Source organism: Columba livia, chromosome 21 (assembly GCF_036013475.1).
Source record: "Columba livia isolate bColLiv1 breed racing homer chromosome 21, bColLiv1.pat.W.v2, whole genome shotgun sequence".
Classification (NCBI taxonomy): domain Eukaryota; kingdom Metazoa; phylum Chordata; class Aves; order Columbiformes; family Columbidae; genus Columba; species Columba livia.
The window spans coordinates 1,602,477-1,618,857 of NC_088622.1; the positions used below are offsets into that span (position 1 = coordinate 1,602,477).

Genomic DNA, 16,381 nt, shown 5'->3' on the forward strand with positions numbered 1-16,381 from the left:
TCACGACCAGCGATGCTGAGATGTCATATTGTCACATAGAATTTTTAGAGGCAAAAAATGTACCACATGGATAATTAGTTTCGCTCTCCCACAATTCCACACAAACAGCTCATGAAAGGCTGTTGTGGCAACGTCGCCAAATGTCTCTAGATGTATAAATTACACACAGATGCCTATTTTTATAAATGAGATTTGGGAATATCAGTGGCAATCACATGATGGGAATAAACAGCTCATTTCAGAGGTTGTGCTGTACTTGTGCTGTATGAATGTCCTGCGGCCCCGAAGCAAAAGTGTCCGTTGAGTGAATATCAGGATAACCGCAACATTCCTTTTCCTTGCACCTGAAGTACTTGATGAGCAATCTAGTTTTTAGCTGTTTCTAAGTGTTCCTCCCTCATTCTGCAGAGATGTTTCTGATCACCATGAAGCCCAGCATGGCCAGACACTTTGCCCTCTTTTTCTTTTCTCTGTGCAAGAGATTTGGGCTGAAATTGCCCAGTTTGGCCCTAAGCTGGGCCAGTTCCAGGGCTGGAGACGATGGTCTGAGCCCAGATGTGCCACCCCCCTGGGCTGCTCCACCGGCAGCTCCGGGTTCCTCCAGCACATCGGCAGGAGGACTCATTGGTAAGATGCTGATCAATGTTTTGCTGTTGTTCACAAACCTTGATCCGGATCACAGAACAGAGGTTGGTTTATGTAATCTGACATGAACCACACTGCAAAAATTAAGATTCCATTATTGGCACGTCTTCCTGCCTAACAGCCAGAAAGCTCCATATATGAGCTCCTGTCACCTTGGAAACGTTCGGAAAAGAAATACCAAGCGCCTGTAGAAGCACCGTCTGTAACCATATAGCAAGTGGAACTGTCTAGATCTACTCAGTTTCAAACCACTCATGAGGTGCTACTGAAGTAACTTCACTGAAATGCCTCTAAATTTAACTTTACAGTAAGAAAACAGCAGGATTTTAACTTCTACATGCTCACCCTGTTATCCAGGTTCTCAGAGACATATCACAGGTGGTCAGTGCCTACAAAACCTGGAGGAACAGCATCAACCGGTGCCTTTTTGTAAATCTTCTGGAGCTTAAAGCTGGAACAGAATCACTGACTTCAGTCAGTGCTGGTTTTTAGATAATGTAGAGGTTAAACTCATAAACTACAGTTACCATTTTTTGGTCGTTTTTATGAAAATCATCCAAACAGTGGTAAAGTGGAACTAAATAAATACCCTGAATAAAAATATCACAAGAAACCAAAAATCAGTGACATTACCAGGTGTTCTTACAAGTTTTTTCTTGAGGGAAAAAAGTGTCCTTGGATCCTTTTCATCCCGACTAGAGGAGTGTGAGAACCGGCGGGTTTGGAGTTAACGGCAGTTCCATCTATTCCAGATCTGCAGAGAGAGCCATACAGTTAATCACTGCATATTTTTAGCCTACATCTTGTAGCTTTAATCCTGCAAATGTCTGTGTGTGATTTGTTTTATGTAATATGAATAGATGCCATAAAATCAAGATTCCACCATCTATAGAGCTAAGACTGTCCATGTATTTCTGAAGAAGGAGGACCTATAGCATAAGTGTAGGACAATGGGTTGGTCACTGTAATAGATACTGTACACAGGGGCAAAAAATCCAAGAATCAGCAGCATGTACTTCCATGCATGGCGTCAAAAGCCAGACCCGACTTCTCATAGCAACTATAAAAAATTACAGAAATATTGCTTAAAATTGAGGAAAATTTTCAGTTAACTGAAACTGAGGATGCCTTTTGTCTCTGTGTACAGATCAGTGTTTATTTTGGTCTAAAGCTGAGCTCAGAGAATGATGTCCCAATAGTTTAATAACTGAATCACTTAGAATAGCTGAATTTCTCTCGCATGTAACTTAGGCCCAGTGCCAGGAATAAGAGGACAAAAATCTGCATTTCTGAGTATCTAACTGCACTGTTCCTTAACTATGTCAAGATAATATTAATAGATGGAATAGAACAGAAAGAAAACCTAGTTAATTATCAATTAGGAGCTAAAATGTGGTAAGTGAACCCATGGTGGCAAACAGGCAGGTTCAGAAGGTTCCTTTGAAGAACAGAGAATTCCAGCTGAGACACATTTTATGAGTACAGACATTTAGCTTTACTATGTAAATTACTGAATACCTTTTCATTTAGAGATTTTGTGCACACTTGTAACCATTATTTCAGTGTTCCGAGGAACCTCAGTTGCTGCTGAAGCTGGAGGGAGCATTCCGAATGGGACATGCTGAATAGCACACATGATTTTTGCTGTAATAACACCCAATTAGTAACTAACAGTGAAATCCGATTGTCAGAACGGTGCAGGCTAATTTCTGAAAAGACATTAAGGCAGTTTCATTCTGGGTTGGAACTCAGAAATGTGTGTTCTCCAACCTCACATCTACACAACTTCTGCATTGCCAAAAGCCACGTGAACTTGCTGAAAAGGTTTTTACATCATGATGCCACCAACTTGCTTAAAATTCATCAACGTGTGTAGAACAAATAGTCAGCTGAAGTGTCACTGAAAATGTCTCCGATTCCAGGTACCTGAAATCACCTGAGCTACACGCCCAGGACAGGCTGAACAGGTGCCGCGGGTACTCCCGCCTGCCTAATTAACCTCGTTAACCGAATCTCTCCGGTAATTGCCATGCGGGCTTTGCCCTCCCCGGCACGTACCACCCGCGGCGGGGGGACACGCCTCCCCGGCGTCCCCCTCCCGCGCTTTGGTTCGCTCCGTTGCCGTGGCAGCGGCTCAAACGGCCGCCGGGCGCAGCCGCGGTGTCGGCGCCGGGACCGGCGCTGCCCCACCCGGGTGTCGGTACCGGCTCTGTCCTCTGCTCCTCCGCGGGACTCGGCTGCCGTGGACCCCCGGTGGGGCCCAGCCCGGTGCCCTTGCCCCCGGTATTCCTGGACACGGAGTGAGTCCGAACTCGAGCTGGCGTTCTGAGGACGCGAGGTTCGGTGCCCCGTGGTGCTCTGTAACGTGTGGAAGCGATGTGGCCTTTGCTGCCTGGCTTGTGATTTCCTTGTAGAAAGCCTTTGGGCTTTCTGCTGTATTGTAGGGTTTGGCCTAATTTACCCAAAACTCTGTTGTGTTGGTGTTGAGTTGCGCTACCAGACAATGCAGCTGCTTAGCAGGATGTATTTGGGCTGCTACTGGTGCACTGGCAGCTCGATTTGTGTCTGTGGTATTTCTTGGTGCCACCAGCATCCTTGAATCAACCGCAGCCCAGAGCAAGAATTGTCTTGGTTGTAGGTGCTTCGTATCGGTTTATTCCATACATCAGATTCCATGGTGTGGTTTCTCTGTACCTTGACTAGAGAAGAGAGATCCTCTCTTACAGTTCATGGGTTTGAGTTCTGCAAAAGGATTTAAAGACATGCACCCAAAGCTTCATTGAAAGTAATCACATGTACAGGTCTCTGTATGGATGAGATCTTGATGAAATGTTCAGGTGTATGGAATCATTGTATATGCATTAACTATTTACAGAATGCTATTAATTAATGACAAGATATAGTCACCACTGCTGCAAGCTCTTGGGGATGATACAGATAAAGTGTGTGCTGTTCTCTTTCTTAGCTGGGTGGTTCTGAGAGAGTTGTCACTATGGAGGATAATGGGATCAGTTACAGTGAGGAAGAAGAGCAAAGATCTCTTGTGCCATTTCTGGAAGAAGAAGAAAAAGAAGACCAAGGTGGCTGGTTCTCTGATGTGGAAGAACCCTGGGAAGGTGAAAATGATGAATTGTTTTGATAACTCACAAAGAACTAATGCTGATGTGTCTTCTGCTTTAGTTGATAGGAACAGTGTAGTTTAAAAGAGCTATATATGCTGTGGTAATGCTGTAGAATGTCATCGCTGATTCTCCGTGGTTTGACTTGACAGCAAGAATACGAGAGCTTTGCATTGTGAAGTTCAAAGTCTCTATTAAACTGTTGTTTTCAGATCTTGAATACAAGCTTGAAGAAGAGTTGGCTGGTGGTGGCAGGAAGGGAAATAAGGATGCTTCTGGAGGAATTCAAGACAAATCTTATTTCAGCATGTAAATAACTTGTTTCATTGCCAGTTCTAACATGATGAAAAGCTCAAATAATGTTTATTAATATATGCATGTGGGAAGTTGCACAGCACATATGCCTACTGCCTGTAAACGCTGGCAGTGTTACCATCATCAACAGAGAAACTCAAAATACACCAAAATGATTAGAAAAACCCCAAACAACCAAACCCTCAGTCCTCTTCTTGCTATACAGTTGAGCAGACCCAAACTATAAGAGATCAGCTCACCCCGCAAACTGGTCAGCTGTATTTAGTATGTTTTAAACTAGATTACAATGTTCCCTTTAAAATTTCAAACTCATTATAAATTGTATGTTTCAATTTGAAGGGAAAGATTGGAACACTGTTTGGACAACATTAATAATATGCAGACTATGAAGCATAATGACAGAATTTACTCATCAGTCTTGCAGAAGAACCTTAAAGAACTCAACGACATAGCCAAAGAAAAGCAACTTGTGGTCCAAAAAACCAGGTTTGTGTTTAAGGGAGCATAATACTGGGATATCTGTTATAAATATTGGAGTTTATAGAGGTTTTTTCATCTTTGCCAAGTCTTGGGAAACGGGAGAGGTGCCTGAGGACTGGAGGAAAGCAAATGTCACTCCAGTCTTCAAAAAGGGCAAGAAGGAGGACCCAGGCAACTCTAGACCCGTCAGCCTCACCTCCATCCCTGGGAAAGTGATGGAACGACTTCTCCTTGGTGCCATCTCAAGGCATATCAAGGATAAGAGGGTCAACAGTCAGGTGGAAACATCAAGTGGAAAATTCCTTGTAGACATTTTCTGAACTGTGATGGAAATGGTACAGTAGAATTGGTGCAGTTACTCACCTATTTTAAGAGAAGGACCTGCTATGAGTGTTTTGCTGTGTCAGGGTCACAAAGACATTCCTTAGCATCAAATGAATCTGGAGAAGGCTAATGGAAAAGGATGCTCCTTACGCTGTTGGCATTTTTTATAGTATCTGGACTTTGGATGAAGTAATTTTTCTGATTTTTTTTGGAGAAAATGCTTGGCATTAGCAAGGGCTTCTGAAGAACGTTAGAATAATATCTTACAAGAAAAAGTGGGATGGTGGTGGGTAGTTGGGAGGGTTGAAGGAATCCTAGCTGTGAATTCTGCCCCCAAAAGGAAGAGTTTCATGGGAAAGAGCACAAAACTTTCAAAATATAAATAACTTGTTCATTTCTCACAGAGACAACCTGAGTACCTGTCGGCTGCAGACTGAGATGCTGGCGAAGCAGCTGCAGTACATGGACATTGAAATAGAGAAAGAGGAGGCGGCTGGCAACGTGTAGGTGCAGAGTGCTCTGGACACCAAAGGTTACTGGCGTCCGCTCTGTTTATCGGTGCAATTAGTGAAAGAACCTTTCATGTTTTTGTCTCTCCATGTTGTTGAGGAGTTGATAGGTTTTTAAGCACATTTTTAAGATTTTTAAGTATTCAATGTGTTAATAGATCAGTGATGAAACCCAGGCCCGTTCTTGAGTTCAGATGCCGCTGCACTAGCCTGGGAGGCTGTTCCCTGTCAGCAGAGCAGCGCGGGCACTGCTGTGCTGGTCAACACTGATGTTGCCATCACTTTCCAGTTCATGTATTTGCAGCAATAATTCCTCCTTTTGAAATACAGAATAACGGTGCATTGGCTTCCGTGCCTTCTGGTCTAGAGGTAATGTTCTGTTAGATAAATAAATGCAGAAAGAGGTGGAAACTTAGGAATGGACAGAAAAGAGGCCTATATTTTAAAATATAACAACATGTTATTAAATCAGCCTAGCCCGTTAGTGCCGATTATGTTTATCAGGGTCTCAATCACTTCTCTTCAGTGTGATGAAGCTACACCAATGTGCTGTGGGTTTTGTTTCTGGTAACTATTGCAATAATGATTTATATATACATATATATATATATATACATATGTCATTTCTTTTTGGTTTATGTTGTGAAATGCACGAATGCCTTTCAGGAGTAGCCCTGCACACAGGAGCTGTTTTGAAATGCTTTTGCTATAAAGTGGGAGGCAATTTACTGTGCTCTTCACATTTGGTTTAAATAGAAAGAAGTGGGCGGCTTGTGTACCAGGAACCAGTGGATTGTGAACAAATTTCGCAGCTGCATTTTATAACCTGTATTAATCTTCAAGTTAGTATATCAGTGGATGGTAGAATGGTAAAGGTGGGTTAACTGCCAAAATGGAATCGCTGCTTCAACAAAAACGATGAGCTGGTGCTAATGAGGCTCCTGTGACGGGTGCCAGTACGGGGCTCAGGGTCTCAGAGACAGTAACGACACCCAGCAAAGACAGAAAAGCTTTGTGCAAGTTCTTCTGCTTATGACGGGTGGAATTGTGAGGTCTAGATATGCAGAAAACCAGCACTTATCACCATCTATTATATTTAGTGAGAGAATAGTGGAGTAAGACTTGAGAAGGTGGAAGGAGGATGCATTTTTTTTAACCTTTGTTAGTTCCAATTTCTTTCTAATGGTTTGTTTTCGGCATTACCAGCGCAGCCTCGTCCCGCCTTCAGGCAGCGCGCAGACGGGTGTGTGCCGAACTGGAGAAGGAGAAGGATTCTGAGCTGGAAATTGCTCTGACACTAAAACAAGACATGTAAGTGAGGGAACTGGTGTGATGGGAGCCAATCTTTATTATCATCCTCGAGTGCCGTGTCACCGATTCAAAAGTTAATCACTACAGAAGTTGCTTGTAGACACCGAAGTACCCGATTTGAGGTCACGCGAAGTTGAGTGCAAGGCAGAGGATCCCAAACAGTCGTTGTTCTGGAAACTGATTGCTGGCAACAGGCAAGTGTGTTGGTATTTTGGCATTGGAGGTACAACTATGAATACCACCACATCAAAGGAGGAACACGAGCTATAGATGTGATTAACCAGAACGTTCTGCTGCAGTGTTGTAGAAGAGCTTTAAAATGTTTGACTTGTTTACTGTGTTATTAGCAAGAGATTTTCATTTCCACCGTAGAGCCGTACCTACTCGACAGCCTGAAATAAGTGGAAGGATGTCAATATTTCAGTGAAAACAGCTCATGCTTTCTTTTAAAGGCTTGAGATGTGGAAGATAGAAACTGAGCAGGGAAAATACGAAACCCTCCGTCAACAACTTGAAACAGATGAGGAGGAGCTGGAGACGCAATACCAAGAACGAGCCAAAGCGCGGATTCAGAAGGAAAAAATAGTAGCACTGCAAGCAGAAGAAAATCAGCGGTCTAGAGAGAAGTAAGCGCCTATAAGTCAGACTGCTTCCTTTCTGCGTGTTATTTTTAGCCAACTCGCTATTTCAGGTGTTGAGAAGATTAGATGTTTTAAATATGGTGCTATTGTGTTTCTTAGCTGGGCATTGCTTCAGGAATATTTTGTGAGGAAATAGAATTAAAATAAGAATCGCCCACAGTCTTGCAGTTATATGGGTAAAGATTTCTAATATATGAAAATAAACTTGCTAAAGACAAAAACTGTGAGTGCTTTTTGTCTAAGGAAATGAAGTTTCTTAGATCGACTAACTGCACGTGTGAGGGGGAAAGACTAATATCCCCCATTCCGCACATATTAATCAACTTCTCGGCTGCACCCTTCGATGTCACTGTGTTGGAATCCAGGTTTCCTAAGTTCCGCTGCTGTTGTTGGTTTGCCTGTGTTTTGTAGAAAAGAAGAGGAAGCCCAGAAAGAACATGAAGAAAGGCAGAAAAAAATGCTTGAAGATGCCAAAAGGAACCACGAGAAAGCAGTGTGTTTCCTGAGGAAAAGCATGGCAAGGTTACTGCTCACTCCTTTTCTCTTGTTGTATGTTCTCTGGTGTAAAATACTCTAATCTTTGAAAACCAGTCGTTTTTGTGCCAGGTGTATCTTCTGTTACCCTTGGAAATCTTCTGCCACAGCACCAGTGCTGTGAACTATTCACTTTTCACATGGCGCAAAAGGACTTGGACTGAAGAAAATCCATTTACTGTCTGAGTGCGGTTCTCATTCCCTGTAGCTGAAGGGGCTCTTACTGATTTTTTTTTAGACTTGATCATCATATTAGCTGGAATACTCCTGGCCTTGATTCGTGCCCACATATTTCTAGCTTTTAGAGATTCTAGGGCTTATCTGTAGCGTGGGTACAAGTGGTTGGTTGGCTCGTATGAACATCACTGCGTAATTGTTTAGATATTGATTATATGAGCAGCACCTGAATTCTTGCTTTATTTTAGCAAGTAGACATATGCCATCATGTGGAACACGTTCTGCATATTCAAAATTAAAAAATTGTTGAGCAAACTAGTTGAAAGCCTGTTGGCACTTTAACTTGAGCAGTGCCGTATATAGAAGAGCCTTCCAACTGTTCCGCTTTCCCCACACCCAGCATCATAGTAAACACAGAGGCTCGCAGGAAAATGGTGACATTGACAATTACTACTTGTGAGGTTAAACACTCTAATACTAAAAGCTTTCCAGGATATGAGCCTGAAACGTTTTACTTTGCTTACAGAATTCATGAAGAAAATGCAAAAGAAGAAGAGAGAGCTCGGGAGCATATGGAGAGGAGGATACAAGCTGTGCTGTCCCTGAAAACCAGCATCGCTTCCAGCAGGGTACTGTGCTGGGCTCCTGTGGGGAGCGACAAGCGGGTCGCTTAGGCTGCTGGGTTTTAAGGAAAGTAAATCAGTTTTCATTGCGGAGTTGTTGTGTGATGCTGTCAGATCACTGACCAAATCTCTTTGGAAGCTGGGGAGAGTTTATCTAGGAGTAATGGTGGTAGATTCCTATGGGCAAATTTTGACACGTCTGCTTAGGGAGTTTGTTCTGTCAGCAACCTAGTTGTTGTGGTAGGGTAACTGCTGGTAACTCTCTTGAAAAATAACACATACTACAAACAAGTTATCCCAGAAGTTGTTCAGAAGTATTTCCAGTTATTTGGATCTTAGTGCAGAAATACTTCATATGGAAGAAAACCAGTTACCTAAGGATTTAAATACTGTAAATTAAGAATTTCTGAGGTATGTTACTTTGCTCTTCTACTTATGTTCTGTAGAATCTGAAGGAATCATCTTATTTTAGTATTGGTTTGATTAGAACTGTGTCTTTTCCCATTGTGTTATTGAGCAGCATTTCACGGGCAGGCTAAGAGGGTAAAGCGTCACCCCGCCCCAGGCAGAGCTTTCTGCATCTCAGCGCAACGGGACTGCTGTGGGTATTGAAACCAGTCGATTCTACTTCAGAGAAATCTACTGCCAATTTATACTTGGATAAGAGGACCAAATTCTTTGCTTTATTTTCTTTAATATGGGAATCAAATATGTAACCGTGGTTTGTATGGCTTCATAGGAGAAACTCCGAACCCTCCAGGCGTGGAAGAGAGCGAAGGCCCTGGCGGCCAGGGAGCAGGAGGTGAGGATGGGGGAAGCTGTCCTGGCAGGAGGCGGCAATGTTGCCAAGGAAATCCTTCTCCATAAACAATTGCTACAGCATGAAAAACAGCAACAGTAAGTATTCATATCTATGTCAAACTCTCAGCTGCTTGCTGGTGCTCGTGCAGGAATATGTTAGAGTCCTAATCAGATTTGGAAAACGTAACATCTGTGGTGCTCTCCCAAGGGAGTGAACTCATTCATTACTCTGTATGGTATTTGCAGTCGGTTTGAAGCGACTTGAACTTCTAGTTTAAATGTTATTTGAAGACTTGCTATTTAGCTTAAAGGCTCAAAAAAACCTGGACCGCAGTTAACATTGTTAGTAAACCACCATTGGTTTCATATTTCTTATGCCATTGGATTACAGAGCTTGTAGAGAACGGCAAAAATCCAGAAAAATGGAGATTGTATCTCGAATTTTGCAAGAAAAAGCTTCTATTCACAAGCAGAAAAAAAGTCAGTCCCGTACTAAGGCAATTAAGAGTGCTCGTAAGCTTGAGGATCCTGGAGTGTGGAGAAGGAGAGCATGGCAATACATTGAGCAGACCTGCAGCCATCCAGCCGGAGCAACCCCGCAGGTAAAGAGGCCTCAGAATCCAGAGTCTGTGGAGTTGTGGGGTGTCCAAGCTGCAGGGCGGGCAGTTCTGCTGCCTGGGAACCACGCAGGTTGCCACGATCACCAGACGGTACAGAACACGTGTGATTTCTCCATTAGATCTCTTAATGACTGAGAGTCTCTCTTTTCTTGATTGTTGATGCTTGTGTGAACAAAGACATCGTCCCGTTGGGTGTGGGATGGTTTTTTTTAAGGGAATTTGTCAGAGGAGGTGAATTTTCAAACACACAAATCACAACAGGCATCTAAACCCCACACAAAGTACCCTCCCTTCCTCTTCAATTACCTTCATCCCTGAGTGAGGATTCAGATCGGTTTGTCAGCACAAGAGAAGTGTTTCCACTGGATTAGAAAGGATGCACAAAACATTCAAAAACTGCAGTCAGTGTTCCTATGCCTGAGGAGTAGTTTCTAGCCTCCTATAGTGCACAGTTAATGCCATATAGATGCTTTTATTATAAGATTTTGTCTGTGTTTGGTGTCTTAAGAAGGTATCTCCCTAAGTTGTCTTTGGCTTTATAGAGCTGTCATTTTTGTATTAAAATATCTCCTCTGAAACAGTTAACTGTTGAAGTAACTGTCTCCTAGTGATTTTTACCTATATCTTTAAAACTCATGTTCTTTCCCAGAAGTCGTGGCGCTCTCCATCAGCTTGTTCCTCAGCTGGTGAGAGAAGTCCTTCTGTAGAAGAGGTTCCTAAAACACCCTGTGATGCGCTCTGGGAAAGAGGTGAAGATGAGAAGGAGAAGGACAAGACCCTTGCAGAACCAGAGTTCCCAGGACTTTGGAGTCAGGAACATGACTTGCGCAAGGTGAATGTTGGGATATCTCTTATTGGAAATAGAAAAGAAAAATAAAATTGGATGGAATGCTTTTGTAATTGACTCATTGTGAACTGAGCCTTCACCAAGTTCTGACAGGATCCATACAAGTACAGCTGAGAATAAATTAAATTCTTCACATAGAAGCTGGGAGGGCGAGTTTGATCTGGAGAGAACAGCCAAAGGCCGGCCAGATACTAAAGGATTCCATTCGCAGACCTTTCTACTTTGAGCTACGAGTTCTCTGTTCACACTTACTTACAATCATGGTGTGTTTTACTCATGTTCTTTATTAGATATCCAAAGAAGAAACGGATCTAAAGAAGTTGTCTACAAGAACAGAGAAAAAAGAAATTTTCCACAAGCAAATAGTGTCTGGTCATGAGTATAAGGAACGTACTTTCTATAGTAAGCCAAGCTGCATTCATTTCAAGGTTAGTGGCCATTTTGCATAGGATCCATAAAGACAATGTATGTATTGACTACATGTATGTAGCAATGCCTTGATCAAAATTCTGTTGCACTGGGGAGAACAAAAGAATTCTTGTTGTCTTTAGTCAAAGCTGAACCCCTACTCGCTTTTTCTCTGCCAGTCTCTGGGGAAAGTTACAGTCAGGTTAAAGAAACCACTCCTGAGTTGCTGCTCTGTAGGCTGTTTGTTTGGAGCAAAGTGCCGCTTTATGGGTTTATTCAACACTTTGCACACAGGCTTGTGATGCCAGTAAGAACTGTGAGCACAGCCATGGCGAAAGTAGTTGCTTTTGTCATTACATGTGTAAATGCTATTTCCTGTCATTCACCCCACCTGATATGTTTGGTGTGCCAAGGATTTTGACGTCGGTCAAATCTACAAAAAGAAGATAGTTTTGATAAATGCATCCTACAGTGTTAATTCCTGCAGACTAGTGGGAATCAGTGAATGGCTCAAGGACTTCATCAGTATTTGGTGAGTAAAATCACCTGTAGACACATTGCTTGTTTTACCTTTGTACCACATCAGGAGATGTAACCAAATCCTGTAGCAAATTTAATAGATTTCACTAAATACAACTAAATTACCGTATTCCAGCCCTGTGTGATGAGGAAAGGGACTGTGTCTCAGAGCGGAGAAGAGGCTTCCTGAGCCACACGTCCCTGGTTTCTGAAGAGGTGGCCGCGAGGGACCAGTCCCCGACCTGTGCTGTCTGTGCCAGCTCTGAACAAGCAGGAAGCTTCTTGCCAGAAAGCCACCCCCTCTGTTTGTAGCACAAAGGCAATAATTCTTGCCTTTTAAAAGCACTTTCAGACTATCTGAGTAAAACCTCAATAAAGAATCGGCCTTTGTAGTTTTACAATTGCAGCAGGGATCTGTAGCTTTTCATTAATCTGTCACTCATCCTGACTTTTCTAAGTAATTAATCCAAGTGGGGAAAAAATAAAAATCTGCCATTGTTACCAGACCAGGAGCTGGATGTTTCACACAGAACTTTAATCTGCAGTTCTATGTTAACTGTCTCCATAGCTTTGACCCCCCTGGCAAAGTGTGTGCTGGAATGTCCTGCGAGGTGCTGGTGACGTTTAAGCCGATGGTAAGTGATGCTGAGCGCTCGGTTACACAGCGATGGGAATCCTTGGATAATCCACCAGTTCAGTTAAAAACATCAGAAATTGAATTTCCTAACTGTTAACAAGGAAACAAACTGCATTTGTAGAAGAGGTACTGTTGGACAACTGTTTGCGTCTTCGAGCTCTGTTAGCTTGTAATAAAGCATATTCCAAGGGCGGTGTTAGAAAAGTGCCTGTCACTGAGTATTCTTGATTCTTGGAGTATGTTTTGAAACTTGCTCTAACCAAAACCATTGATAATAGCTCTTAGCTAAAATTAGCCAGGCAGTTACCAAAGACTGTTATAAAGCAGAAACGTAGACTCTGTAGAGATATATTTTACTATGTTACTCAAAGTATGAGTACTACATAGGCTAAATCTTTGCAAATTACTTGGTTGGGGCTTTTTTGTTGTTACTTTTTAGATAAATGAAACTCTGGAAGGAGAAGTCATGTTCATGGCACAGACAGGTTCCTTTTCAGTTCCATTGAAATGTACAGCCAAGAGATGCATTGTAAGTGACGCTTAAGTATGTTCACAGTCAGCATAACAACAGTAATAGAAAATATGAGACCATAAACATTATTGAAAATATCTAGTAAGAAGTATTTACGTTTCTTTCCTTTTTTTCTTTTGAAATGGAGAGTCTCTTTTCCAGCTTTTGAGGTCCCTTCCAACCCCTGCCATTCTGTGATTCTGTAATGAGTTGGCTTCTACAAAAAGGCAGAAGGATGCCCATGGTTCATGTGTTATTTGATACCGTCTTTGAAAAGATAATAAGAATTTAAAGTCTTATTCTTGAAAAGGTGGATGCTCATTGAATTGACATTACTGGCTATCTAGGACAGTAGTAATTAATGGTTTATCTTCTCACAGCTGGCACTAGATAAAGAGCTCATTGACTTTGGCAACCATGTGGTGGGAGAGACAATTTCACGGACCATCACCCTGACAAACAGCGGAGCTTTGGGAACAAGATTCAGAGTTCAGCCGTCAGCAGGTGACAGTAGCACAGGCAGAGCAACAGCAAAGTCTTCCCCTGAAACACTGGTGGGTTCAAACGCGTTTCCCTAAATTACCAGAACCGTTCTGCTGGGCCGGGTGCAGTGGAGTCACACAGAGCCACAGCTCGGGCTGGCAGGGACTCGGGAACATCATCTGGTCCAACCTTTAGTAGTTTGTTTGGATTGACATATCTCTATGTAATCTGTTAGACCTCCAAATATCAGAAGACAAATTTAAAAACAATTATTTTGAGCGGGGAGGGGAAACCACCACCCCCCACCCGCTGTGTAGGAACTCATGCTTTGACATCTCTGCGGTGATAAATACCATCATGAAAGTTCCTTTTTCCTCAAGTCTTGCCTAGGTAGTACCCGTAAAGAGACAGACTTCACAAGGCCTTGACCAGAGAGAACATCACTTGGAGGCTGCGTGTCTTTGTTTTGAAGTGCCTATGTGTTCTTGTAAACACAGCACAGAAGATACTTCGTTTTTGTCCTGGCGGCGCAGTCTTTAATTTGTTTGATTGCTGAAGTGCAATTGGCTCAGATGGTTTTCAAAATTCTCTACTTGATAATCTAACCCAGTTTTAAGTTCTAAGAAAAGGGTTGACCTCTCTTTTGAAACGCCGCATTAAATGGTGTGTACAGAGAACCTGCGGAGCTGTTTGCCTCGGCTTTCAGCTCTCGTACTATCCTTACATTAAAAGCACAGTTCAAACAAAGAATCTGTGGAGTAACATGGTCTGTATCCATCGTTTTCCTGCTGTATTCTATCTTTTGTAGGAGAGTAACAAACAGAAGTCTGGTTTTAGCAGACTCAGCTTTGACAGAGAATTTCCTGTGTTTCCACTAGAAAAGAGTGTGTGTTCTGTTAATTGTAAAATAATTAACACTATAATGTATTGCTCCCATTATATTATTGATGTGTTATTATATTATTGATGTGCAGACAACAAAAATTAAATCTGCTCATTGATGAAGGTCTAGTGGAATGTGCAGCGTTCAAAGTGCAATGCATTTCACAAAGATCCGATTTGCAGCTGCTTGATAAAATCAGAGCTGCTGCAAGCTGGATGAACAGCCACAGGAGAAAATGCTTTTTCTGTGTTTTCTACTAGGTTACTCCAAGTTTCAGTGCCTGTGTCCCCGAGAAGAAAGTCAGTACCAGGCCGGCGGCACCTGGGCTGGAGGAGGAGGAGCAGATGTGTCCTGAGCGCAGTGAAGCAGCGACCGGCTGTGCCGGCCGGGGGGAGCCGGGGGGACCCGAAACGGGCCCCAGCGGGACGGACACAGGTGGGGCGACAGCTTGAGAAACTGCCAGCGCAGCATCCCAGGTTACACGTTATCTGTCTGTAGGGTTCCCTCTAAAGACCCATGGAATTCAGTCTGTGAAGTTACTCAGTAAATAAAGTAGTTCATCATTCTAGTAGTAATGTTATATTTCTTTGTGTGCTGCCTCACAAAAAGTGCCTAAAAATATTGTACTGACACCATTACATCAAAAGCAGCAGAGAATCTCACTTCTCATTAGCCATCAACAATTCAGTCTCAGAAGAATATAGAAACCAACTAGCTTACAGAAACTGCAAAATTGGTATCGTTCTTGTCTCAGCAACTGAATACCCACTTCTCAGAATAGAAATCCACATGACAGGTTTATTTTTATAGTCTGTAAATGTAGGAACAAGGAAGCAGAGATGAACCTCCTCAGACATTTTCCATCTCATTTCTAATGTTTACTATGTGCTTAATAAAATCCAGTCTTGTAAAAGAAAGACTGTATTTCTTATCTGTATTCTTTAATACTTCTGGATATTGATCATTCCCATTGCAGGAAAACAGAAGTTTTCTTTTTCTCTCCAGAACAACCTGATCAAAATGTACTAAATTCCATGTCAGCTCTAGACACAGAGAATGCCCAAAATTTAGCGGAATTTTCTCCTGAAGAAACATCAGTCGAAATTATGCTTGGAAAGGTAACGTATATCCTGGGATACAGACAAGATTTTCACTAGCTAAGCCTACATTAAACAAATTGCTTTGGACGGAAATGCTGAAGTATGTGACCAATTTCAAGCCCGCTGGGTTTCACTGTATCACAATTAATGCTTAAAATTAAATCACAGAACGCATTTTCCCTTTTTTTTTTTTTGATCAATTTTTTTTCTGCTGTGGTGTTCTGTGGTTATACAGAGTTTAGTGACAACACAAAGGTGGGACAGGAAAAACGTCTGGGGCGTCTCAAACCTGAGCCATATTAGAAAATCTGGGTATGAGAGTCCAGATCCTAGTTGCTACCAGTGTTAATAGTTTCTACCTATGCACACAAAAGGCAGGAATGCAGTCAGATTTTCATTAAGAACACGTTACTTTTTTGTTTAGGTTGCTGAAGGTGAAATTAGACCCCTCAGCTCAGTCAAACTGGAGGTCGTGTTTGTCCCAGCCGTCCCTGGGGCGGTGCGAGCAGAGTTTGTGATCGTGTTTGACAACTCGGACTGCAAACCAGTGAGTGGCTTGGTGTAAGACTTGCTTCAAAACACTGTAGAGAAAGAGTTTAAAATCCTCCTGCTTCTGCTTTTCCCAAGAGTTAAAATCACTCAGAATCCTCTATGAGAGACAGGAGAAGGTGACAGAGGAAGATCTGTTTATGAACATTATAAGAAATAATGATAAAGTACCATGTAATTATGTATTCTGTGGTTTGATGGGAGGTAACTGTAAATCATGGCCCTTCTTTCTGATGCAGCGGGGTTATTAAACCTGTTGTTTCTCTTAAATTTCTATGTAAACAATTCTGATAGTTCCATTTTATCAGATGTTGTGCTGGAAAAAATCTAATGTCCTGGAAACAA

General features: G+C 42.3%; 1 protein-coding gene across 4 annotated transcripts in view; it reads left to right on the top strand.

The window, feature by feature from the left end:
* CFAP74 (cilia and flagella associated protein 74) overlaps positions 1-16,381 on the top strand; it is a 36,000-nt gene that overhangs the window by 1,708 nt on the left and 17,911 nt on the right. Inside the window, exons 1-20 of one of the 4 annotated variants that reach the window (XM_065037362.1) lie at positions 2,785-2,945; positions 3,611-3,761; positions 3,977-4,073; positions 4,419-4,565; positions 5,288-5,386; positions 6,599-6,703; positions 7,156-7,329; positions 7,756-7,866; positions 8,582-8,684; positions 9,418-9,575; positions 9,871-10,081; positions 10,749-10,931; positions 11,237-11,374; positions 11,768-11,886; positions 12,442-12,508; positions 12,950-13,039; positions 13,402-13,575; positions 14,648-14,822; positions 15,393-15,505; positions 15,912-16,034. In XM_065037362.1, the coding sequence (XP_064893434.1) occupies positions 3,638-3,761; positions 3,977-4,073; positions 4,419-4,565; positions 5,288-5,386; positions 6,599-6,703; positions 7,156-7,329; positions 7,756-7,866; positions 8,582-8,684; positions 9,418-9,575; positions 9,871-10,081; positions 10,749-10,931; positions 11,237-11,374; positions 11,768-11,886; positions 12,442-12,508; positions 12,950-13,039; positions 13,402-13,575; positions 14,648-14,822; positions 15,393-15,505; positions 15,912-16,034 (2,511 nt within the window). In that variant the 5' untranslated portion in view covers positions 2,785-2,945; positions 3,611-3,637. Of the gene's footprint in view, positions 1-2,784; positions 2,984-3,610; positions 3,762-3,976; positions 4,074-4,418; positions 4,566-5,287; positions 5,387-6,598; positions 6,704-7,155; positions 7,330-7,755; positions 7,867-8,581; positions 8,685-9,417; positions 9,576-9,870; positions 10,082-10,748; positions 10,932-11,236; positions 11,375-11,767; positions 11,887-12,441; positions 12,509-12,949; positions 13,040-13,401; positions 13,576-14,647; positions 14,823-15,392; positions 15,506-15,911; positions 16,035-16,381 lie in introns of those variants that run through there. The other 3 variants (XM_021281770.2, XM_065037364.1, XM_065037365.1) reach the window with 3 other exon arrangements.